Genomic DNA, 24,108 nt, shown 5'->3' on the forward strand with positions numbered 1-24,108 from the left:
ACGCAGATCAGAAGTTTTCGATTGGATCGCAACTCTGCCTTCGGTAGTTATCCGTGCATGCACATAGAAGATTTCGTTTGGAAATCACCACATCTACTTTCTTGGCAGCCAATACTTGTACTGCAGTGCAATTTAGGATGAACTGGTACAAGCCAGATGGTTTGTGTGTGAAGTCGCGTGGTGTGGAGGGGTAAGCTGGTACAGTGACGCGGGGCAGTAGCTTCCTTGTTATCACCAAAAATTCGAACGTTCACATCAAAGCACCTTGAGCGTTCGGACGCTTCACAACAACGTCTTCTCGCCGATATTCCTATCCCCAGCATCATTGTAGTCAACGCACGATGACGGAACCCGCCCCCGTTCCACCCATCTCTCCCCCACCTAACCCGCCCACAGAACGCCCGCTACACACCCTCCCACCGCCATTCTCAGAAGACGCTCTCACACCCATAACCCAAGGCGCCGAAGCTCTCGTCTACAAAACCACTTTCCTCACCCCCTCAACGCCGGCCGTTGTAAAATACCGCCCACCAAAGCCCTACCGACACCCCACCCTCGACAAGCGCCTCACAAGGTCGCGCCTCCTCGCTGAGGCTAGGAGTCTTGTGCGAGTGAAGCGTGAGGGCGTGAACGTGCCTGGCGTGCTGGGCTGCGACGCAGATGCGGGGTGGTTGGTTCTGGAATATGTGGATGGGCGGACGGTACGAAGCGTACTGGACACATGGGCTGAGGAAGTAAAGGAGGAAGAGAAACGTGTGTTCAGTGAGGGCGATGATGTGGGGCAGTTGGCGCGGGTGGGAGGAGGCAGAGAGACAGAGATCATGGACCTAATGGGGAGGGTGGGTAGAGAGGTTGGCAAGTTGCATGAATTGGGAGTCTGCCACGGAGACCTGACAACGAGCAACCTGATGTTGAGGTTCCCAGACGAAGAAGAGAGCGGGCAAACGAAGCCGGCAGGGAGGATGACAACGAGCGCTATGCGCGAGGCGGCGATGAACGGGGAGGAACCTCCACCGCTGGAGATACCTGACGAGGCGCCGCAGAGCTCTGAGCGTCAGTCGCTAGCTGGCAAAATCTACCTCATCGACTTTGGTCTCACGTCTTCAACAATCCAAGACGAAGACCGTGCAGTCGACTTGTACGTTCTCGAACGCGCCTTTTCGGCTACACATCCTGCTGCCGAACCCTTATTCCATGAGGTGCTGGCGGCATATGGCAAGAGCTACAAGGGTGCTAAGAGCGTTCTGAAGAGGCTGGAAGGTGTGCGGTTGAGGGGCCGCAAAAGAAGTATGTTGGGTTAGGAGAGCAGTTGATCACCTATTATACCCAGACGTCTTTACGAAATATACAACATGCGAACACCATCAGACGTCACGCCCTAGCACCCAAGCATTGCGTTACTGCCGACCCATTGTCATCTCAGCGTTGAAATACTATTGTCTCATTTGGGTCCACATTCACCTCTCCCATGCAGGCATATACGCCCGCAAACATTACTTGCGCCCACATCTGTCCCAAGACAACAATGGCAAGCTACGACAATGCTAACGTATTCTTTCAGTGTGCAGCGCGTCGATATAAAGCACGACATCCACTTTTCGTCTTCTGCTAAGTACCTCCAACATCTTGAGGCCGCGCCAGCCACATACATCTCGATTTGAACCAATCCGGAAATGGCTTCCTACTTAGTCTCACGTTCGACACCCAAGCAACCATTCGACATGTCTCAACTCTTGCATCCTAGGGATCCCATCGACGTTCTCTATTCTACATCGGCTGCTCCTCACAGTCTGATCCCTCACGCAGACCCGACAATCCCAACGCCTGAGGCTCTCATCGCTCTTCCTCAACTATCCCTTCAAGCCGTCAACCCCACCGGCCCCACCCGCAACCAAGCCCTGTCTCCCACCTCCATGGTTCCGCAGCAGGGCCGTGACAAGCCAAGATCGACAAGGCGGTACAAGCTGGCATCGAAGGAGCTTGCATCGTCAGCCAAGATACCCACACTGTCCATGACGGGACCGAACTCGATTCGCGGCCAGCAGTGTGTTGTCATGTGAGAGCGCGATTGCAGGGCGCAGGCAGTTGAGAGGAAGACATCAGAGAGGTGTGGAGGTGTGAGTGCGCCAATAGGCAAGAGCGATTTCCCACAACGCTGACGCCCAACAGATCGCCGCCAACAACCCCATTGCAAGGCTATGCTGTCTCAGAGTAGGGATTGGATGGTCACCAGGAGAAAGGAGGTGGTGAAGCTGCAGAGCGCGCCGTTCAATTCCATCTCCTTCGCACCAAGCCACAGTTCCTCTACTTCACCAATACATCCCTTCACAGTGCCAAACAAACTCTTCGCCATCTCTCCGTCCCTCTGCTATGTGAACCCATGCACGTCCTTTCCGCACCTACCTTTGTGGATGCATGGTACCGTTAGCGAAACTATGAAGAGACCATCAATGACTCTCGTTTTTAACGTCACAACGACTGTGTGTATTTAACGAGCGTTCTCTAATTGAGTTGCATTGTGTGTGAGTTAATTACGAACTCTCGGCATTATTATTGCATGTCTTTACAGAAGTGTAAATCCCATCGCTACTTGGGCCATGATGCAATCATCATCATCCATGCTTTGATTTTAAACTCACTCTCCATATTCCAGGTCTCCTTCTTTGTGACTCTCAACAGAGGTCCGATATCTTGCCGTGAGGTGTGACTCAGCCAATGGTCGACAAAAGTGACTCATACTTCTGCTTCCAGTAGGTAGCATCACCACCACCAGCACCGACTCCGTTGGACTGAGAAGCTTTCGCAGCAGCAAGCTGGAGCTTGAGCTCATGAACCTGTGCCTCCTTTTCGTGAGCATCCTGGCGGTATTCCTCGGCAGCCCTGTATGTAGGGAGCATGTCCTTGTATTCCTTGTAGGAGCGCTGTGACTGTCAGCGACCATGGCCAGGATTTAAACAGTGACATACACACCTTTGCCAACTCGGTCCACTCTGAGAGAGCGGCCTCCAAATCCTCCTTCTTCTCCTCTAGCCTTTTGACCTTCTCCAAAAGAGCTCTAACATTACCAGCAGCAGGTACGTCATCCTTGGTGGCTTGTTTGGCCTTGAGCAGTTGCACATTACCCTTCTTTACTTCATCCTTGGCTTCATCCAGCTGCACGACGAGATTTTCCACTTGCTTGGACAGATCCTCCTTGATCTTTGAAAGCTCTGCGCTTGTCTTCGCAAGCCCAGTAGCCTTCTCCAACTTGGTCTGCATGTCAGTGTTCTGCTTCAGCAGCCGGTCGCCGTCAGCGATGAGTGTCTGGATCTTCTTTGTCTGTTCGTTCACTTTCTATCAGGATCCGTTAGCAACAAGTTCACAGATACAAAAGTTCGAGGTAGCATACCGTAAAAGTTGCTGCATGCTCCGAAGCTAGGTTGTTGTACTTGACGCTGAGAAGCCGGTTCTCGGTCTTGACCTTTTCGAGCTCATTCTTGACAGAACCCTCTCCAATCTTCAGGGTGTTAACCAGAGTGCCGAGCGAAGCTGCCTTGACTGTCTCTTTCTCCAACTCCTCTGCCTTGATCTTAAGCTCTTTTGTAAATCGAGCGGTCACACGCTGCTCGGAACCCTTCAACTGATCAAGCATATCGGTGGTCGTCTTCCGGAGGGTCTCATTCTCCACCTGCAGCTGCTTATTTGAGGACACTAAGATTTCGAGCTCCTTTTGCAACGCATTAGCGGTCTTGAAATCTTCAGCTTTCTTTGCTACCTCTTGCTCCAACAGCCCCTTGTACTTGTCCACCTCAGTGCGGAAGTTACCCTTCTCAAGTGTGAGACGTGACACGCGTTCTTGAAGACTCTCAAGCTCCTTCACCTTTGAGTTGGTCTGCTCTTTATATTGCTGGAAAGCGTCCTGCTGCTCAAGGATTAGGCTGTGCTGCGTGTTGATCTTCTTGTGCTGAAGTTTCAGCTCTTGTTGAGTCTCGCAGATGGTCTCGTTCATCATTGACGAGTGGTAGAGGCTCATGCTGTCACGCTGCTTCTCCAGAAAGGTCGGCAAAGCGGCCTTGGCGTCATTTGCAGCTTCGAAGAGCTGCTCAAGTTCTTTCCAGAGATCATCGACTGCTTCAGAGCCAGGGACTGACTCGCGGAGGAGGGCAAGCAGCTGGCGTGTGTTTGTGGCAGTGCTGGACACCGCATTGGCAAACTTAGCAGCGTGGTCTTCGACTTGCTTCTTCAACTTGGCGCCCTGTTGTACAGCCAGCTCGGCAGCCGGAGGCGTCATCTCTGCGGCGACTCCTGTGGCGGCGATTTGCTGCTTGGTTGCGATGGTGGTCTCTGAAGAAGGTATAGCAGTCATAGGGACAGCTGAGGCTGCAGCTAGTTGTGTCCTCTGACCAGGACTCGCGTACTTGGAGAAGCTCAACGACTTCGGCCCGTCGTAGCCTGGAGACGAAATGGGAAACGGTGACATAGTTGTGAATGTTGGCTAGCCGTGTGTTAGAGTCTCGGTGTCAATGTGGTTAGGGAGCTTCTGACCTCAATCGATGAGTTGTTTTCGAGCTGTGTCGTGAGGCTTCGGCGAGCGGGTGGAAAGCTCTGCGAGTTGCAGATATCTTGAGAGGCTTGGTACACCGGGTTCTGAGGGTCAATTAGCAAGACTGGTGGGCGAACCATAGCTGATGGGAGCAATAAGACTAACCAGTAATACTTGTGACCTGGAGTGTCTGCACGATGTTCTCGTGAGGAGAGGTGACTCAAAGGTTGTTTTGCGTGGTGTTGTTACAGGTGAGAGCAATTATCTTGGCAGCGACGAGAAGAGGCAATCGCAAACGGCTGGGGCAGCAGCAGCGACAGCAAAACGGTGCCGAAAGTCCATGGAACCACAATGAATATGCCGGACCTGCTCGCATGACCTCAGGTTCAGTGATGGTGAAGTGAGCGCTTGTCATCACACTCACCTGTAGCCTGCTTGCTGTAACCGTTTGCTCGGCACCTGCAACATGCCCGTCTGTCCTGGCGCATTGCGCCATGTCAATACGCGTTCAGGAATACCATTTCAAGGTAGCCAGCCCTGACCATGCAGTCTCGCTGGCCTCGGTGAAGTTCAGTGAACTTGGTTTTAAGGCAGACATAGACGTGGACGAGGTAAAATGATTGTTTAAGCAGCGTGTGACTGATGACTGAAGCCCTCACGGTTGGATGTGCAGCAAGAGTAGAACCGGATGGTTGAAGGTGAGGGTAATTCTTTTGCTTGATTGAGCAAATCGACGAGACATGCAGCAGTCTTCGTACTAGGAAACCTGCTAAGAAACATGGGTACTAGAGGGAAGAGACTTGACAGCTACACGATGAAGCAAAGAGACAGACCACAATAAGAAGGTAAGTATGTATTTGAGCTTACTCATTGTTCTTCGGCACACGTCCTAACATGGCAGTCGCGTATCAGAAGTACGACCATTTTGACACGCCTTTGGGCTCTGGCATCAATGCACTCGGAGACAAAGTGGATTTCCACGTATCGAGGCTTGAGATTGTGCTCAACTGCATGGCAGTTCATTATTCAAGACACTTCGCCTGCATCGTTAGCGAGCCGCGCATCGCTCATGCGTGACAAATCACCGCTGGCGGCCCTTGTCCGCTGTCAGTCGTGGCAGGAGGCGACAAAAGCAAGCACAAGACTCAAGAGCACAGCTAACGGAGCTCGCGCATTGAGACTTCGTCTGGAACCAGACGGGGAAAGGGCCGCTAGGGGGGGAAGCAACCATCGCCTCGAATGTCACCTGTCTGTCCCAATCGAGAAAGCGGGTCGAGGTGTGCAGTGAAGTGGAGTCAGGCGTGGAACGCCCACGTTCCTCATATCCGCTGAAGGGGTGGGTACACCGAAGCATGAAAATGAGGCCGAGTTTGAGGACGAGGCGTGCTATGGTAGCTCGCATACGAAGTGTAGGTGGGTCGAAGCAACCATGGACGACCAAGAACAAGGACGCTTTGGGTACTGATCTTACACCAATCAGAGAGCGTTCAAGTGCTGACTGTTTTCGCTGCACACCTGTGCGTGGCTGTAAGACAAGCACATAAGTAGGCGTTGCGGACCGGCCACTGCCAGGCTGACGTACACTACTTGTGCTAGCTACCGTTAGCTACTGTATGTAGTACGACGGATGAAAAACTCTACAGATTCCGGAGCATGGCTCAGGGAGGGATCGTCAGGGAAGATGAAGGTCTATTGGCGAGTAGGGCTGCGTGTTAGGTGCTCCAGATCGGCTGGTACATCATGGTGCCTTCGGCAGTCCCGCTATCGGCGTGATATGGCCGTTTGACATGGAGCCGTCAGGATTTCGTTGTGAAGTCTGCAGAGCAACGAGTCCAGAGCTTCGGTCCTAGGAATGCCGGGTGTCTATGCGAAGAAAGAGAAGAAGCACTGGCATATACGTCGCGAACGCTTGTGGGAGGACAATGGCAACCATGAAAGCAGGCATTTTTTGCTGCTGGTTAGCGAGCTTATGCCCGGCGTTGTGGCTGACACGGGATGGGCCGAAATATATTTGGCGGCTGACAGAAGTGGGCCTATTCTGAAACAGGGTCGTCCTGGAGTGCAATTGTTGCAACGCGAGACAGCTGGTAGTCGCCGCATTTCTTCACGATCTGGGGTTTGTGATCTGGATTGCACGGTGGTGCAGCCAAGGGAGAGAGGGAGAGAGGGAGACAGGGCGACAGGGCGACAGGGCGACAGGGCGACAGGGCGACAGGGCGACAGGGCGACAGAGTCTCCCCGTCGCTCTGTGCGTGCAGTGTGACATTCGAGCAATTTCCGTTTGCTCAGAGGTTGCACGGGTTGGCCCCGGTGAAACTACACGACATGCAGGGGAGTGTGACGGGGAAGGCGTGCAGAAGCGGCTTGGGGGCCGCCCTCAAATCCACGACCCTCAGCACCGGTGTCTGCACCGTTTGAGCACGCTTTGCAGAAGAAGCATGTCAACCGGGGCTATCTGCCACCCGCAGCGAATGGCGGCAGTGGAGCAGGGCAGCTTGCACGGGCTGGTCGTCTCTGCTGGATGGAAGCTGCTTGCCGGTTCCGGGCACAGGCGTCCGTTTGGCCCGTGAGGCTGGTTGTACTCGTGGATTCGTTGGTGTCCATCACGTGTCTGTGCTGTCTTGGGCATGGACATGGGCATGGGCATGGGCAGCTGCAGATCGTGTCCAGATCAGAGCGCGCTGCGTGGCCGCGCCCAAGACATTTATAATTGACCAGCGGCTGCATGGAGCATTGCTCCCGCGCTTGTGCAAGGTTCACCCACTAGCCTGGCGACGTGCTTTCACGCTCTCCATTCTAGTCTGTGCGGCTGGCCTTCCCTCCCCAGCTTGCTGCGCGCTGCTCGCTGCTCGCTGCCGGCCTACTGCCCTACTGCCCTACTGCCCTACTGCGCATCAAGGCTATCGTCGGTGTCCTTGCCTCGAACGAATTCGCAGCGTTTTGCCCGCAACGCTCTTCTTCTTCTTCCTCCTCGACGACCCGCCCGGAGTCTCCTCCACCCCAAGGCTTGTTGTAGCCTTTGACTGCGGTGGACTGCTGCACTCACACCCCTCGCTCTCTGCCGTGCCTCTTCCTTCGTCCTCCGCTCCTCGCTACCCTCCCCGCATTCGGTTTTTGGGGGGACCGTAGCTGTGCCCGCCCTCGCCCAATCGCGTGCACACTGGTGCTGCACCATCCGCCGTTGGACCAGCTGCACATCAGACCCTAGAATAGAACAAAGGTCTACAAGTGGCCCTCGTCCTAACCGTCGACCCAAGCCTCGACCTTGGCCCTGCTGCATGCGTGCAGCTCATACCTAGTGGACTGCCACACCTCGCCGGCCGCCCTGCTGCTGCTCCCGGGTTTGGAAAGAGCGTTATATGGCACCAGCGATCATGTGTTTTGGAAGGAAACCCGTGGACCACAAGTCCAAGAAGAATGAGGACATTGAGAAGAACCTGCGCCTGGATAGGAAGAAGGCGGAGCGCGAGGTGAAGCTCCTGCTGCTTGGTATGCACTACGCGCCCTACACATACCACAGCCGAAGGCGCGAGAAACGCTGACCGAGACGCGACACAGGTGCTGGTGAAAGTGGAAAGTCGACGGTTCTAAAGCAGATGCGCATCATCAACGCGGGAGGATTTGGCAAGCACGAGCGCCAGACATGGCGCGCAACCATCTTCAACAACTTGGTGTCCGCATTCCAGACCATCTACGCTGCCATGCAGGAGGACGACACGGATTTCGAGGACGAGGACTGCGTTGTAAGTCAACAAGCACCCACCCAGCTGCACCTCGAACAAATGCACTGACGCTTGTCATTCCAGCGATACTCGGAGCTGGTCAACTCTGCGCCAGACATTGGCACCGAAGAGCCCATGCCTGAGGAATTCTATCACGCCTTCAGCTGCCTGTGGGCCGACAAAGGCGTGCAATTGACAATCCTGAAGGGTAATCAATATGCTCTACACGACAACCTCAGCTAGTATGTTCACCAAGCGCTCATACCTCACATACTAGCCAGTGTCTAACAGCTCAACAGCTTCTTCCAAGACATCGACCGACTCTTCATGAAAGACTTCCTCCCCACAGACCAGGACATTCTGCGTACACGACTACGAACAACGGGCATCTCCGAGACCATATTCGAGCTGGGCAACCTGACATACAAGATGGTCGATGTTGGTGGTCAACGATCAGAACGCAAAAAGTGGATCCACGTGTTCGACAACGTGCAGGTCGTACTCTTCCTTGTGGCTATCAGTGGTTATGACCATGTCTTGGTGGAAGACAGGAATGGGGTAAGCACAGTACTACAGTTTGTCAAGTGTTGACTAACATGGCACCAGAATCAAATGCACGAAGCATTGATGCTCTTCGAGTCCATATCGAACTCCAAATACTTCGAGAAGTCGGCTCTCATCCTCTTCCTTAACAAAATTGATCTTTTCCGCGAGAAGGTCGCCGGCGGCATGAGCCCAGTCGCACAGGTCTTCCCTGACTACACTGGAGGGCCGAACGATGTCGAAGCAGGCCAGGAGTTCTTCGCAAACAAATTCCGTAATCTGGTACGGCAGCCCAAGAAGGAGGTCTACGTCCACTACACAAACGCTACGGATACAGACTTGTTGAAAAAGACAATGGCCTCGGTCCAGGACATGATCGTACAGCGCAACCTCAATGCTCTGATACTCTGATTCGGCGAGCCACGTAACTCACCGTACCGAACAGACATCTCTGCGTCGAGTCCACCAACTCCAGCAGTATCGACTGGCTGTCGCTGAGCGGCACCGCAATCTACAGTGCACACACCATGGAGCGGCTACCGCGGCGAGCTAGGATCTCAGCAGCATCAGTCAGCCCTAACAAACGACTTCAGCGCCTCCCTCCAACATTATACCCCCAATTTCTTGACTGCGTAATTTATTTATTCTCTGGTGTTGAGACGAACTTGACTGCATGTCTACTCGAGCCGAGAGCCGTAAGAGCAGGCGACAGTAGGACTACGACCGTGGAGACGGCTGTTTGGACCGGATGTGATCAGTGTCCCTAGCTGCGTGCACTGTTGCAAACGGTCAACAAATCACGGCTTCAGAGCCGTGTTCTCCACTCTTGGCCGTATGGTCACCGGACACTCATGACTGCATTTCTCTGGCATCAGCGGGCGGGATATATATCAAATCAGATGCCTTGCAGTGTATATACAAAAGCTGTTAGAACGTAATGAGAAGCCCATCACAACCACACCAAGTTTGAAACAGACAAGCCACTGCGACATGACCTGCGTGAAGCTTGTTCTTTTGTGCTAGAGACGATCAACCCAGGTACGCGGCATCGTGTAGCTAGGCGAAGTAGCAAGAATTCGACCGTGGGAGAGCTTTGCTGCCAGTACGAAGTACTCGAATGCATCTGAGCAGCGTCAGTGTTGGTGTCTTCACTGTCTTGGTATCAAACAGCTCTCTCCCGAAGTCGCCCGCTCGTCGGCACAACCTCGGGGGCGCCTCTAGCGGCAAAGCGTGACGGACGGGCTGCAGCAGGATCGAGCCGGTGCCAACCAGTCACCCTCCATCAACACCACAAGCACCCCTCCCTAGCTGGCCATGTTCTCTCCTGCGCTTGGGAGAGCCTTTCGCTCGTCCAGCGCCATCGCCGCTGTACCGACCAGCTCCGTTGGCCGCGCTGCGATAAGCACCGCGCAACAGCCTTTCAGACCGGGCCACCAGCGGCGCCTGTCGTCGTCGAAGCCCTCTACACCCCCGGACAACTCGAAGCGGCCCACGGAGAATGCCGCAGAAGAGCTGAAGGCGTCAGAGAAGAGGTCGAGGCGGAGCAGCAAGCTCAAGGCTTCGGGCGCGTCTGCGCCGACCACAGCAGCGCGCAACATCCCATACGTCAAGCCAACAGACCACCTCATGGAGCACCGTATGTAGCAGGAGGACGTGTATGGCTGTCACCATGGCTAACAACGGCAGACCTGGTTCTCTCCACCCTCTTCTCCCAGCACCGCCCCATCTCCATCAGCCCGGGCGTCGAACAGTCCGTGCCGAATGCGGCGTCCATGGAGCAGTTCGAGGCTCTGTTCCAGCCCCAGAGGCGCAACGAGTCCGAGATCATCGTGAACACGCACAAGACCCTGGCCGACTTCATCCAGGGCGTCCAGGCCTCGGCCGACCAGTACGAGGCCATGGATGCTTTCGAGGAAGCTGCAGAGGACATCTACCACCTCGACGGCCTCGTCTCAGCACAGCCGGAGACTCTGGAGAGCTATGCGTTCAGGCCGCCACCCGCGCCCGCTCCTTTTGACCCATTAGCGCTCGAGGAGGCGCACGACATCACCCTCCCTACCACCCACACCGGTCGCTCCAAGACCTTTCGCGAGCACATCAGGAGGAGGCGAAGCGGCATGCTTCTGATTAGCGTCAAGAGGCAGAGAAAGCTGAAAATGAAGAAGCATAAGTACAAGAAGCTCATGAAGAGGACGCGTCTGCTGCGAAGGAAGCTGGATAGGTTGTAGTTTGCTGCATGGATCCGCATCTCTGCACATATCGATCCCACGGCGTTTCGAACAATCTCCTACTCTCCGCATACACGTTCTTGGGCATTTTCTGGTGCTAGCCAGCATAGACCTTTTGGCGCGCGGCGACAGTGCCCGCCTTTCTGTTTCCAATACCAGCACGCAATCTTCACAACCACGCGCTCCAGCTTTGCATCGTGTTTCCGCCTTGATTTTATCAGGAACTTCCAAATTGATCGTTGTACAGTACTCGCTCGTTGTCGAAACGCATTGACTTGGTGTTCGCTGCGTAGGCGGCTGCAGCTGTCTATGAAACCTTGCCGCGACGCAGGCAGTCACAGCACCCCAACATCAAGGCAAGTGCCTTACAAATGCCCCGCAGAGACACCTTGGTACCTGGCTACCTCAGGCATATCGAAGTCGCAGACTGTCAATCATACGTTCCATCAGGCTCGAGAAAGCATGACGGCTCGGCGTGGTCGCTTGACTGAGGACCCTGCATCTACGGATTGACTGTCCTCAACGATCTTGACAGCCGTCTGAATGGTCTGGAAATTATCCTGAGACACGACGTGCCGTCATGCTCAAGGTTTGGCGCCTGAGTGATATGGTCTATGAGATTTGTTAAGGTATAAAGATACGGCGCATCTCACGTACACTGATAGTCCAGCAACCGCAACTCGCAGACAGATTCGCAGTCCCTTCATCTCGCTTTCTCGACTCTTACATTCTTTTCGTCTTATTCTTATTCAACCGCCACCGGCTGGCCTTTCTCAAGACACAAGAGCTAGTCTCACGTTCACTATTGTTATACGTTACACCTTAAACGTTCACTACCGTTACCACAAACGACCACACACGACATCATGATTTCCAAGGCTATTTTGATCACAGCGCTTATCGCCTACGTCGAGGCTCGCTTCGGCCAGGAGCAACTCCCCATCCAGGCCATCTCCGCAGTTCAAGGCGGCGACCCTGGAGCTGCTTCTACCGTCGCTGGAGCTGCTGTCAGCGACCTTCTGGGCGGAGCCAACTCCTGCGCAAAGGTACAACATGCCCCATCTTCCACGTCCACAATACAATACCATACTAACGCCCTCACAGCTCCAGCGTGCCGATCAAGTTGTCAGCGAACTTGGTGGTGGCGCCGATGCCATCGCTGCAGCAATCGGCCTTGTTACGGCGGAAAAGAACACCAACCCTTTCGCCAACAACAACGTCCAGAACGTCTGCGGTGACCCAAGTCTTCCTGCTACAGCAGAGCTGAGGGGCATCACGCCCTTGATCGATCCCGACGTTGATGTCAATGGCGATGCTGCGGCGCTGAGTAAGAGCTCGGCGGCGAACCCACTGGCCGCTGATGGGCTGAGCGTGTTTGATCTGATGAGCCAGGCCGGGCTAGGCGATCTTGTGGTCAGCCAGACAGCGGCTGGAGGTGCCGCTGCTGGAGGTGCTGCTGGCGGTGCTGCTGGTGCTAACAACCAGCAAGCCAACAATGGCCAGGATCAAAACCAAGGTCAAGCAAATGGCAATGGCAATGGAAATAATGACAGCAACAACAGCAACCAGCAGCAAGCCGCTGGAAATGCGGACAACCAGCAGGCGAACGGCAACCAGAACACGAACCAGAACCAGAACCAGAACCAAAACCAGAACCAGGACCAGAACCAAAACCAAAACCAGTCAGGCAACAACAACAACAATAACAACAACAACCAGCAAGCGAGCGGCAACGGAAACAGCGAGCAGAACTCCAATGCTGGAGGTAGCGCTTCTTGCAATGCTGGGAATGCCGGCCAGAATGCTACTGAAAGTGCCAATCAAAACCAGAACGCTGGCAACGCCAACCAGAACCAGAATCAGAACGCTGGTGGCTCCAACGCTACAGCGGACGTTGGAACCGGCGCAGCAGCAGGAGGAGCGTCCTCCGTCGCGGGCGCAGACTTTGGACAATGCACACCTACCATCATCTTCGAAGGCGGCGCCAACGGACGACCCGCCAACGAATTCACCTTCCAGATCGCCGACCCGGTCGCACGCGGCGGCCAGGGGGAAGCCTTGAACCCTAATATTATCACAAACGCACTCTGCAATCAGTTAACAAACGTTTGCGACGCCAACGATGCCGCCAAGGCCGCATGCGAGGACGCGAAGGCTCAGGTCCAGGCTGCGGGTACCAAGGATAAGAGCACGGCGGATTTGTTCAACTCTGCCCTTGGCTTTGCGGGCGCAGTTACCAACCCGAGTGGGGGCCCTGCGGAACCTGCTGCTGCTGGTAATGTAAACAAGAAGAGGAGCATGAGGAGGGGATTGAGGTTGTAGTTGTGGATCGTAAGGAGCTTTGGTCATTGACCAGGCAGGGTTCTTAGAGCTGAGTCTCCCCTATGACCCTGTGTCACGAGTTAGTGGAAGTTGGAAGGGTGTGATCAAGATATCTTCTTTTGATATGGTAGTTATGAGTGTGTAGGATAAGATACAGAGGGCCAGTTACGGATACACGAATACACTGTCAACCTCCACTTCCCCCTCAACGATTCTCCTCCATCTACCATTCATACCTCCCTAACAGCCTCCTTCCCCTTCCTCTCCCCAATTTCCCCTCTACTCCTCTCAAAATCAACATCACCACCCCCCACTCCAGAGATATCGCTCCCCTCCACCACCGCCCTCGTCGCCTCACACCACGCCCTACCCCTCGCAGCAAACCCCTCGCTATCCACCGCAACGTTCCTCAGCCGCTCAAGAAGGACCCACGGATCCCAGTCCCAGTCCGCACACTGACAACGCGGCTCCCCATCTTCCGAAAACGATCGCGAGCCTGCGCCCGAGGACGCACGGTGTACCGCGTCGTTGCGGTGGCCGTCGCACTGCGAGGACTCGGTCGAGGGCGGTGCTCTGCATGCGCGGTCGGCGCGGGGTGGAATCTGGCTGGCGGAGTCTTCGGCGTGGCGGTGGGCGGGGATCGCCTGTGCGCTTCGAGGCGCGTGGGAGTCTGGGTGGAGGGCGTGGGTGTGCAGTTTGTGCTTTACTGTGGGGAAGGTGCGTGGAGAGACCAGGATGTCTTGGGGGTGGTGTGGAGGGGGGCTGGTGCGAGGTATGTGGGTGTGGGGAGGTGAAGTGTCGGTCTCGTTGTGGATGGGGTAGGGTTGTGTGGGTATAGTTGATGTAGAGAGAGCGCTGCGGTCGAGTTTTACTCCTACGTGGTGAGTCGTCGTGCATGGAGCGATGCTTGGTGGCTCGTCTCATCTTGTCGCTTGCCTCTACGGGTTGGATTTCCACACCTGCTAGCAGCTCCTCCGGAGGCACACTGGCGCGCAGCAGCTCACCGTAGTATCTCACGTTTTCGAAAGCAGCGTTGGGTGCGCATCCTAGACGAGGTGTCTCGATGAATGAGCGGAGAGTTGGTAACTTTGGAGATAGGACAGCAGGGCGTTGTGAGTCGTTTTAATGCGGAGTATCATCGTTTTTATGCTGGGAGGGGATGTAAGTATGATAGTTCGATCCACTCCATGTGTCTGCGTGGTCGGAATCAGACTTGCGGAGATAGTGGCCTGTTTAGTTGCTCGACATTGCGGTTTGCTTAGAACTCTAGTCGAAGTGTGAGATGTAGCGATTCGGGAAAACGTGCTAGGGCTCGAAACAGTTGCTGTTCTGTGGACCGAGGGGAAAAGAATCAGTGAGCCTTCATACATGGGAAAGCTTGATTGATCAGAGAGTGACATCAGATTGTGAAGTGCAACAAAGGGCAATACCTCGAAAGCCAGAACTCCACTAGAGTGTACATTGACTGCTATCGGAACGTCCATTCGTTTGAGTAATTGAAGTTTCACAGCGTCACCGAATAAGCAAATGATCGTCCCAATCACGAAAGCACTCACCCAGCCCAGTCACAAATACCCAACGTCCACCACTGTGACCGGCCCTGACGAAGAAAACGTCACATCGCCGCCATACATAAACCTCTCCCAAGGTGCTTCCTTGCCCAAAACATCGACAACACACCACAACGCCAACTACAACAACGCAACTCACACATCTACACCTTACACAATGTACTCCCGCACCCCACACCGCCCCTTCGGATCCAGCTCTGCCGGCAACCAAGGACGCAACTCCAGGCACCGCCAGGGTGGCCATCGCCGCCTCGGCACCGGCTTTCCCGGCATGCTGCCAGATATGGCTGCTGGTGGTAGACACAGCGGTATGCATGGCGGCTATTCAGGCGCTATGGGTCGCTATAATCAAGGCCGCATGCCTGACGGTTGTCTTGGCAGTTATCCTGACGGCTATCCTGACGGCTATCCTGACGGCTATCCTGGCGGCTATCCTGGCATGGGCGGTGGGTGCCGACGAGATCCGTATGGCTATGACAGTGAGGGAGAAGAGAGGAGTGACGAGGGGGAGGACGATGGCGCTGGAGAGTGTGTTATGGAGCGTCCAAGTGCGTTGTTTGGAGGGGTGGGAGGGCGTGGCGGGGGTTATGATGGGAGGATGTCGCGTAGAGAGATGGGGGGACGGTATGGTGGCGGTACGGGAGGGCTGATGGGAGGGCGTGGTGGGTACTAGAGAGCTCTCCATGTGAGAGAAGGTGTGAGCGGATGATTGGAGGTTGGGCAAGACGGGGGATCAGATTCTGCAGCCTGGTGCTGCGAAATGGATACATACAGATGACAGGCTTGAAGAAGGAATCTTGTCTCTCTGGACATTTAGGTTTAGCACTGATGATCAATGGGATGCTGTCAAACTACAACTGACTCCTACAACCTCACGCCACCCTTCAAGCCTTCTCACCAACCGCCACCTGCGCCCTCCCCAACCCCCAAGCCTGCACAATCCGCTTCGCAACCCCATCTCCGGCCCACCAAGCCCCCGTAACCGTCCCCAGCGCCACAAACGGCGCCGTGTGTTCCCCCGCGAGCCAAACACCCCTCTCCGGGACACCCTGCCTCATGACCTCGACGTCCTTATCGCCTCTCTCCAGCCCCACCTGGAAATTCGCGTACGATCCGTACCCGGCTAACTCGTCGTTCGCCCAGGCTGTTGCAAGGACAGCGCTGGGCGTGTGATCCGGGTTTTCGCTGTCGAAGCTTGGCAGTCGGGAGTAGTAGGGTTTGAAGAATGCCGACAACGCCTTCTTTTGCTCTGCAGCATCCGGGTGTGCAGTCACGAGATCCGCGACGTGCTGACTTGTGGGTCCGTAGGTGTAGAATAAGAGGGTTGGGTGCGCGGTGGAGCCGGGTAGGGCAGCGAGGTTGACGGCCTCTTGGTTCCAGTGCTTCGGGTTGGTGGGATTTGCGTACGAGGGCGCGATGAAGGATGTGAAGCCGGCGTAGTGCGAGGGGTCGACAGGTGAGTCGGAGGCGCCGAGTTGGTGGACCGGCGCGGTTGTTGCAGGGACATTTGGACGTGTGGGGGAGGTGGCGGATGGTGGTTTTGCGGAAGTATCTCGAGAGGCAGCACTGGAGCTTGTAGTGTTCCAGAAAGGGGTCGGGAAGGTGATGTAGACCTGTCTTTATCAACAACGTGACCCTTGAGAGTAGATAGACAGAGAACGTAAACTGACCTTGTCCAGATGCCCATACCCAATCGCTGCGATACCTTCCTGCAGTCTCTGCGGCAACGCCGGCTCAAAGGCATCCAAATTTGTCTTCAGCCAACCCAGCGGTGCTGTCATAACGACTTCATCAAACGTCTCGCTTTCCCCACCCTCCAACTCGACAGTCACTTTGGCATCTTCGCCACCCGCTCCGGAACTCGATATCAGCTTCTCAACCCTATGTCCAAACCTGATCCCTGCTTCGACTGCGGGTGCTGCAATTTTCTCAAGCACTTTCTTGTACGTCCCCGCAACAAACAGGTTCTCTCCATCGATACATTCTTCCATCCAGAAGAACTTCAAACTTTGTTGCTGAATCGGACTGCCGACAAATGCACCCCACATCTCTGACATGTGTAAGATTGTCTCTCTCTTCTTCTTCGCCTCTTCCTGGCTGTCATTTGTGAACAGCTTCTGCACCGCTTCTTCGAAGAAATTGTACAAGCTCTTTCCCGAATCAATCGTCGCAGATTCTGCGTTTGAGTGTTTCATAGCTTGTTCGATGATGGACCACACAAGTTCCGTGTTCTCTGCTGCTTCTTTGTCGGATAGATACTGGCCCAGAGCATCGACTACAGACTGCCGGCCATCCCAATTCATAGTCACCGTACCTGTCTCCTTTGCAAGGTCGAGTATGGGATTGTTGTCTGTGCCATGGATCCAGTTAGGACCACTTCATCGCTCATTAGCTATCGCTTTTCTATCGTGAGGAAGAAAGCACACCTACAGATCAACTAAATGCTCGCCCACCTTTCCTTGACAGAACCGCCCACCGACTCGGTCCCGCCCCTCAAACATGGTTACTTTGGCGCCATGCTTGAGCAGCACGTCGGCACAGCGCAGCCCAGCTACGCCGGCACCTACAATACCGATGTGCGGTATTTTCCCTGCTGCTCTTCGAAGCATAGGAGGTGAGTCGCTGCTGCCGCTCGAAGTTGGTAGGTCTTGATGTATGCGGTTGGCGGCTTCACCAGAGCCCGCACCGACGGTAGTTGGACTGTTGCAAGACTTGTAAGCCCGATTCTCGTTGCCTATGTTGCCCATACTTGTAGATGGAATCGAAGTTGGAAGGGAAGAACTAGGAGACTAAGAGAGTTCGGGTAGTGCGCGCGAAGGCATGACTCTTGGGTGTGCGAAGCAAGCTCTGTAAACAAGTAGCGGTAGATGAGATGGAGGGTGATTTCTTAAGAGGCAAGGCGGAGCTCTCAAGAACACGTGGGAGCATGAAGCTGTAGCCTGACACAACATGGCTCCCCACCGAACAGAACAGCATGATGCGATCTCCCAGCGCATGATCACAACCGTACAATTTAGGAGTGGGGAGTGAACATGCCAAGTGCGGTGGCGTTGACTAGGGATGAAAACTTGGAAGATGAAATCATCAAACCGAGAGAGACCTACCTGATAACCATTAAACGTTCTAGGACGGTTTGGACGGTGTGTTAATCGCGTGACTGTTTCACAGAGCCTCAGATATGCAAGATGGTACGAATGCAGTGTAGAAGGGTGTGGAGAGCTAGCGCATGATAAGATATTTTGCCCTTGCTGACAGGCGGCGCTAACTATGTGTGGTCCCACGAGGACAGGTGGTGACGCTCATTGGGCAGCGTAATACATGGGTTTGTTGTGTAAGAGAAAGCCGAGTCAAACCCATTAGAGGGGATTAGGTAGTTTACTTTTCCGTGACAGATCACTGTTTCTGTGGCTTACCAAGACGCGCGGCGTAACACTAATAATAATACCTACTAGATATGCTGTTTAGCGTTAGTTAAGACAAAAACTTAAACCTTTTCTTAGCAGTTAACTACTAGTTTATAACTAACTAGTTATAAAGTTGTAGGGTAAACTAGATTTTTTACTTTAGTGTATTTTGTTACTAGATCTAAAAGATAGAGGATCTACCTAGTTTATAACCCTATACCTAAATAATAAGCTCTAGTACTACTACGTAGGTAGCGTAGTAGGCTTCTAAAGTTAAGGCCTCTATAATAGAAGTTACTGTCTTACTCTACCTTTTATTAGTGTCTGTTACGTTATTATTACAACTGCTAGTAACACTACTATATCTACTACAAGGTCTACCCCTTAACATTAGCACTAATCTATTCTACCTTCTAACACCTATACGCAGGTTTGTCGCCTAGACGCTTAAAGCTAATTAGAGTCTTAACTTAACTGCGTTAGACAGAGCTCTAAGAAGAGGTAGTGTAGGACCTAATAACAGCAGTAATAAAGATATAAGAGGGTAGAGGCGTCTAAAGTGTATAAGTGCGCAGGAAAAGCATATAATTATAGAGCTAGTAGTAACCTTATATTATTACTATCTATATCTATAAAAGAAGGGTAACTTCTACATATTTATATAATACTAGTTTGTTAAGAGACACTAAGAGGTATTAATTAACGCTATAACAAAGTTTATAGACTCTTAACTACGCAATTAGGATATAGAGATAGCAGCAGATAACACATCTAGAAGCAATATTAGGTGTAGTAGCTACTAGGAGCATATTAATACTATAAGAGAGAGGTTAGTATAGTGTATAGCAGAGCATAAGGTAAACAAAGAAAAGTAGAAGAAGAGAGAGATACTGTAGTAAACTGCTAAGTAGACTGTAAAGACAATATTAGCATAATCTTACTCTAATAAACTAAGTAAGATTAGAGTTATTAAGGGTAATAGTAATAGCTTTAAGGATTTAGATAATGTGCACTCTATATTAGGCACTACCTCCTAGTTAATTAGAAGTAGTTTAACGCTTAGAAGTGCTAAGAAGAAGTAATAGCAAGAGAAGAAAGAGTCTATACTAGCCTTAAGTTAGTCTATAAGAGCCTTAGCTAGAGCAATAGAGGATAGGGTAGCTAAGTTAGCTGCTGCTGCTACCAGTATAGGTAGGGGATCTAACCTTTAGTAATTTATTAAAGAGTCTTAATAAGAGACTGCGTAATATCTTATAGTACTAGAAGAGTATAACAAGACACGTTATAAGGAGACAGATAAGACAATAAAGTATATTTTAGCTCTGTTAGGTAAATTAAGGCAGGTAGGATAGGTATATAGGCAGCAGCATAGTATTATACTTAATAATCTAATAAATTTAGTATTTTAAGCTGCTATATAGATATACGTTAGCAAGGTCTATATATTACTATTTTTAGTTTAGCGCTATACAAATTAGGTAGTAGTAAGTACTAGAACTGTAGGGCAGTTACAGCAGCCTATAAAACTAAGCTAATTTTAGGCAATTTTCTAGATTCTACTAGGTTTAACCCTTAGTGTTTATATAAGCTTACTATATAAAATAGACCTACTTATAAGGTATATTCCTCTTAACCTACAGATAGTCTGCAGACAGCTTATAGCTATTAGTTTTGTATAGTTTTCTGCTATTTTTAGCGCGTTATAAGCCCTATATGTAAAGAGTGTACAAAGCAATTATAAGGGAGGATAGGGTTAAAGAGGATAGCAGTTGTATTAAGGTACGTAGTGTGTAGTAACAAGACTAATTGCTAGAGTATTAGTAATAACCTCTAACACCTTTATATAGTCTGGGCTAGCTAGCCCTATAGTAGCTTGCTAAGACTAGCAGAGGTACTCTTAGGCCCAGCGCCTAACAATGCCTCCCTTTTCTAGATTGTTTAGCTTAAATAATAGTATAATTAGTAATACTGTATTATTTTAGCCTAGCTTTAGACGTGTTTACTCTGTCTGTCCTGTTATAGCTAATTCTAACTAGGTCTAGGTGTTTTAGACGCCTTATAAGGCTAGATAGGGCTTAATCCTAATTCTGCCTTTACCTAGTAAAAGTTAAACAGAAATCCTCTCTTACCTCTTACTTTACCTCTAGGGTCTAGGCAGCCGCCTACGCAGGCTAAAGCTCTAACTAGGTAGCTAGCAGCATATAAGCTATCTATACCCCTAGTTTTGTTAGTTACTACTATATCCTACTTTATTTTAGTAAGTACTAACCTATTCTGTCTAGCACTTTTGTAAGAATAGCTAAGGAATTTTCTAGGTCTTTCTAGCACGTTCTGACACGTTTTGGCAGATAGCATTACACAATACGCCTTAGTAACCTTTTTAGACTATTCCTAACTGCTACTGCCTACTACTTACTGTTACTAACTGTTACTAACTACTATTTGCTATAGCTGTTATGTTAATGCCTGCTTACTGCAAGACTAATATTACTAAGAATAGTAGGACTGCTAAGTAGTGCTGTATGCTATGTCTCTACTATATTACTAATAGTAATGTCTATAGAGACTGTTATTTCTCTACTAACCTAGCTTTGTAGGGTAGCCTACGCTATAGGGAAGCCTAGGCCTACTACTATAGAGAGTGTTATAATAGCAATAAGAATTGCCTATTAGTACGTGTTTTATCTCCTTTTAGCTTATTCTAGTATCTTTTAATATATTTAGGGCCCTAATAAGTACACTAACAGCTATTTAAGGCTTTCTAGCAACATAGCGCGCCTTTACTCTAGTTACTACCTAGTTACTACTACTTATACTGCTATTATTAATACTACTAGAGTTAAGACTACCCCTATAACACCTGCTACTACTGTGCCTATATCTATTAATAAGAAGACTATAATAGGCAAGTCTATTATTAACTAGGCTAGCTTATTGCTAGGTATAATTTAAGAGTACGTTCTAACATGTTTTAGCTTATTATAGCATAATCTAACCTTTATAGGAACTATTTACTATAAGAAGAGCTACTTACACTCTATAATAGCAATACTTGCGCACGTAAGTTAACCTTATCTAGCATCTATATTAAGAAGCAAGATTAATCTAAGGCTAGCGCTGTTAAGGCTAAGATAAAGCAAAAGAAGATATTAGAGGAGAGTAGTAGCAAGTCTAATCTAGGTGCACCTATTACCCCCTGTAAGAAGGTATTATAGCACGTTTTAACCTGTTTTAACAATATCTAACTTCTTTTAGTTAAAGTACCAGATCGCAGGTACTAGTAAGACCCTAGGTTAGCTCTAGGAGGAGCGGGAGGAGCAGGAAGCTGCCGAACAGGCCGCTGCTAATGCTGCTGCTGCTGCTGCTGCTGCTAAGAAGCCTTATAGTGGTTGCAAGGCTACTACTTATACCTATAGTAGTAGTTATAGTTAATAGATATTCCCTATAATAGAAGGTTTAGATTAATAATACCTAAGTTTGTAGTTTGTAGATAGTTTTAGGCTAATATAGCAATTAGGTGTATTACACTCTAAGATAGTCTAAATAATACTAGAAAGGTGTTTTTCTATACTAATTCTCCTATATTTGCTTATAATTGTAACTATATAACATAGCGTGTAACTTTCTTTATCTCCTTATATTAGAAATAGCTATAATAGGCTAAAAGATATCTACTTTAGCTAGTCTATATTTCTTAGGGTAAGATAGGGTTATATTTTCCCTTAGTGTAAACTATTAAACACTTATTAATTAAAAAACCCCTATAAGAAAAAATTATAATTAAGTAAAGGTATTTAGCCTTTTTAGTCCTCCCCTTTTTTAGACTTTAACCTTAATATCTTATTACGCAGTCTAAGCAGTTACTTTATAGTTTTCTAGTATTATTTTAGCACTTCTTTAGAAAGACTTTTGCTAATTTCCTAGGAGTTTTCTAATTTAGGGAATCTGTTCTACTTAATAAGGTATTCCTACTGTCTATTATCTAGTTGCCTTCTGTTAAGGACTTTTTCTACATTCTACACCTTCTCTTCCCCTTTAACTATAAGTTCTTATATTTATTTCTATATAATTAGAAGTTAACTTCTTAGTATATATAGGTCTAGCAGTAATGCATAGAATACTAGATAAATCCCTTTTATTCCTAGCAGGTCTACTCTATATACACTAGGGCTAATCTAGGCTATAATAGTCCTAGGTTCTAGGTATTTTTAGTCTAGCTTCTTTTTTAGGCGTACTGTCCTAATATTCTTACTAGAGACTAGTACTTTATCGCCTACTTTAAAGGGTACTAGTAGTTGTTTCTTATCTAAGTGCTTTTTTTAATACTTGTTTAACTTTTCTATATTTACTTTGCAGGTAGCCTATAAGGCAATAACTCTAGCAGCTAATTCCTTTATAAGGGGAAATTCTCTACCTTTTAATGCTAAAGTAGGCTAATCTGTGCTCCTTAGATCTATACTATAACAGGCTTAGATAGGTGTTATATTTATAGATGTATAAATGCTATTATTATACATAAATTCTGTAATTAAAATCTATAGGGCCTAATTATCTTATTTTAGAGTATAATAGCAACATAAGTACTATTTAAGAGTCTAATTTTGCCTTTCTGTTTAGCTATCTGTCTAGGGATAATAGGCTAACATTAAGACTTGTCTTAAGTTTAAATAGTAGTTAAAGGTTTCCTACGTCTTTAAGTTTATTAGCAGCCCCTAATCTAAGATAATTTGTGCTAGTGCGCTGTGTAAGCAGATAATTTCTCTAATCTAGGTGTGTGCTAGGTCTTTTCTATCCTAATTAGCCCTAGCTAGTATATAGTGTGATATTTTAGTTAATTTATACACTACTACTAGTATAGAGTTATACACTAGCCTAGCTACCTTACTAAAGGGTAGTTCTGTAATAAAATCTATTATTACGTCCTTCTATAGTTAGCTTAGCACTAGTAAAGGTTATAGTAACCTGTACAGTTTATGTTAGGCAGCAATTAATCTCCTACATACTAAGCAGTTGTGGTAGTAGTTAGATATATCCCTATTAATGCCCTTCTAGGTGTATCTGCGCTAAATCTTCTCTAAGGTCCTTTATACTCTAAAGTGTCCTAATATTAGGTTATTATAACATTCTTTAATAACTTGTACTTTATCTTTTAGCCTTATAAGTAAGATACGCCTCTTCTTAGCTATATTGTCTTTTTCTAGGTTATTTTGTCCTATTTTAACGTTACTTAACTCTTTTTTAGTACTAGAGAGTTTGTCTGTGTTATCTAAGTCTGTTGTTAGCTCTATCTAACTGTTCTCTCTTAATTCTTCTCTTTTAAGATCCCTTATATCCTTTCTTCCTTTTACAGACAAATAAAGGGTTATAGCTGCTACCAGGAGAGCATTAGGGTTTCTTCTAGTTAGAATCTCCTAAAGTAGTTATATAAAAGCCTTATTATACTTTTATAAGAGGTCTTACGCCTCTCTTATATAATTAGGATGCTGTAAGGGTCTATCTATAGGGTTTGTAGACCTTAGGTAATAAGTAATTACAAAGTTAAACTTAGATAGCACTAAGTATGCCCTTACTTACTAATAGCTAAGAGCCTTTATCTCTATAAACTATTTTAGGTTTTAGTAATCTATTAAGATCTTAAAGAAGGTACTGTCTAAGTTTCTTCGCTAATACTATAGGCTCTAGACAATTATAAGAAGTTCCTAGTTATAAGTATTATAGTTATACTCTGCTTAGATTAACTTCTTTAAATAGAAGTCTACAGGCCTCTATTAGGCCAGCTTCCCTTTCCTAGGGACT

At 49.5% G+C, this 24,108-nt stretch overlaps 9 protein-coding genes across 9 annotated transcripts, besides 21 other annotated features; 6 read left to right on the forward strand and 3 right to left on the reverse strand.

Annotated features, from left to right (window-relative positions):
• Nucleotides 1-341: 341 nt before the first annotated feature.
• EKO05_0007739 (Non-specific serine/threonine protein kinase) lies at nt 342-1,301 on the forward strand (the record flags this gene model as incomplete). Its single annotated transcript, XM_038946368.1, has 1 exon — nt 342-1,301. One exon carries the CDS (start codon nt 342-344, stop codon nt 1,299-1,301), a length of 960 nt encoding a protein of 319 aa, XP_038797120.1.
• A 420-nt stretch (nt 1,302-1,721) lies between these two features.
• Nucleotides 1,722-2,060, forward strand: EKO05_0007740 (uncharacterized protein; the record flags this gene model as incomplete). The annotated part of the gene is made up of 1 exon (XM_038946367.2): nt 1,722-2,060. One exon carries the CDS (start codon nt 1,722-1,724, stop codon nt 2,058-2,060), a length of 339 nt encoding a protein of 112 aa, XP_038797119.2.
• A 648-nt stretch (nt 2,061-2,708) lies between these two features.
• Nucleotides 2,709-4,662, reverse strand: EKO05_0007741 (uncharacterized protein; the record flags this gene model as incomplete). The annotated part of the gene is made up of 4 exons (XM_038941049.1): nt 2,709-2,921; nt 2,971-3,333; nt 3,389-4,474; nt 4,525-4,662. 4 exons carry the CDS (start codon nt 4,660-4,662, stop codon nt 2,709-2,711), a joined length of 1,800 nt encoding a protein of 599 aa, XP_038797118.1.
• Nucleotides 4,663-5,603: 941 nt separating this feature from the next.
• On the reverse strand, nt 5,604-6,177 carry EKO05_0007742 (uncharacterized protein; the record flags this gene model as incomplete). Its single annotated transcript, XM_059637116.1, has 2 exons — nt 5,604-6,114; nt 6,164-6,177. The coding sequence occupies 2 exons, from the start codon at nt 6,175-6,177 to the stop codon at nt 5,604-5,606; spliced, it is 525 nt and encodes a 174-aa protein (XP_059493099.1).
• Nucleotides 5,907-5,942: a dispersed repeat.
• Nucleotides 6,178-6,687: 510 nt separating the features above from the next.
• Nucleotides 6,688-6,753: a tandem repeat.
• Nucleotides 6,754-7,144: 391 nt separating this feature from the next.
• Nucleotides 7,145-7,174: a tandem repeat.
• Nucleotides 7,175-7,881: 707 nt separating this feature from the next.
• On the forward strand, nt 7,882-9,198 carry EKO05_0007743 (uncharacterized protein; the record flags this gene model as incomplete). Its single annotated transcript, XM_038941054.2, has 5 exons — nt 7,882-8,011; nt 8,081-8,265; nt 8,329-8,486; nt 8,544-8,802; nt 8,851-9,198. The coding sequence occupies 5 exons, from the start codon at nt 7,882-7,884 to the stop codon at nt 9,196-9,198; spliced, it is 1,080 nt and encodes a 359-aa protein (XP_038797117.2).
• Nucleotides 9,199-10,101: 903 nt separating this feature from the next.
• EKO05_0007744 (uncharacterized protein) lies at nt 10,102-11,015 on the forward strand (the record flags this gene model as incomplete). Its single annotated transcript, XM_038941122.1, has 2 exons — nt 10,102-10,423; nt 10,474-11,015. The coding sequence occupies 2 exons, from the start codon at nt 10,102-10,104 to the stop codon at nt 11,013-11,015; spliced, it is 864 nt and encodes a 287-aa protein (XP_038797116.1).
• An 866-nt stretch (nt 11,016-11,881) lies between these two features.
• Nucleotides 11,882-13,337, forward strand: EKO05_0007745 (uncharacterized protein; the record flags this gene model as incomplete). The annotated part of the gene is made up of 2 exons (XM_038940978.1): nt 11,882-12,061; nt 12,120-13,337. 2 exons carry the CDS (start codon nt 11,882-11,884, stop codon nt 13,335-13,337), a joined length of 1,398 nt encoding a protein of 465 aa, XP_038797115.1.
• Nucleotides 12,441-12,491: a tandem repeat.
• Nucleotides 12,566-12,626: a tandem repeat.
• Nucleotides 12,627-12,698: a tandem repeat.
• Nucleotides 12,704-12,731: a tandem repeat.
• Nucleotides 12,732-12,767: a tandem repeat.
• Nucleotides 12,834-12,881: a tandem repeat.
• Nucleotides 13,338-14,864: 1,527 nt separating the features above from the next.
• On the forward strand, nt 14,865-15,581 carry EKO05_0007746 (uncharacterized protein; the record flags this gene model as incomplete). The annotated part of the gene is made up of 1 exon (XM_038946366.1): nt 14,865-15,581. One exon carries the CDS (start codon nt 14,865-14,867, stop codon nt 15,579-15,581), a length of 717 nt encoding a protein of 238 aa, XP_038797114.1.
• Nucleotides 14,999-15,038: a tandem repeat.
• Nucleotides 15,582-15,792: 211 nt separating the features above from the next.
• Nucleotides 15,793-17,655, reverse strand: EKO05_0007747 (uncharacterized protein; the record flags this gene model as incomplete). The annotated part of the gene is made up of 3 exons (XM_038941181.1): nt 15,793-16,521; nt 16,579-17,284; nt 17,339-17,655. 3 exons carry the CDS (start codon nt 17,653-17,655, stop codon nt 15,793-15,795), a joined length of 1,752 nt encoding a protein of 583 aa, XP_038797113.1.
• A 610-nt stretch (nt 17,656-18,265) lies between these two features.
• Nucleotides 18,266-20,030: a dispersed repeat.
• Nucleotides 20,021-21,659: a mobile genetic element.
• Nucleotides 20,022-20,025: a direct repeat.
• Nucleotides 20,026-20,228: a long terminal repeat.
• Nucleotides 20,026-24,108: part of a mobile genetic element that runs on past the window's edge.
• Nucleotides 21,094-21,183: a tandem repeat.
• Nucleotides 21,660-21,684: a tandem repeat.
• Nucleotides 21,685-24,108: part of a mobile genetic element that runs on past the window's edge.
• Nucleotides 23,119-23,128: an inverted repeat.
• Nucleotides 23,119-23,183: a mobile genetic element.
• Nucleotides 23,174-23,183: an inverted repeat.

Source organism: Ascochyta rabiei, chromosome 13, assembly GCF_004011695.2.
Source record: "Ascochyta rabiei chromosome 13, complete sequence".
Lineage (NCBI taxonomy): Eukaryota > Fungi > Ascomycota > Dothideomycetes > Pleosporales > Didymellaceae > Ascochyta > Ascochyta rabiei.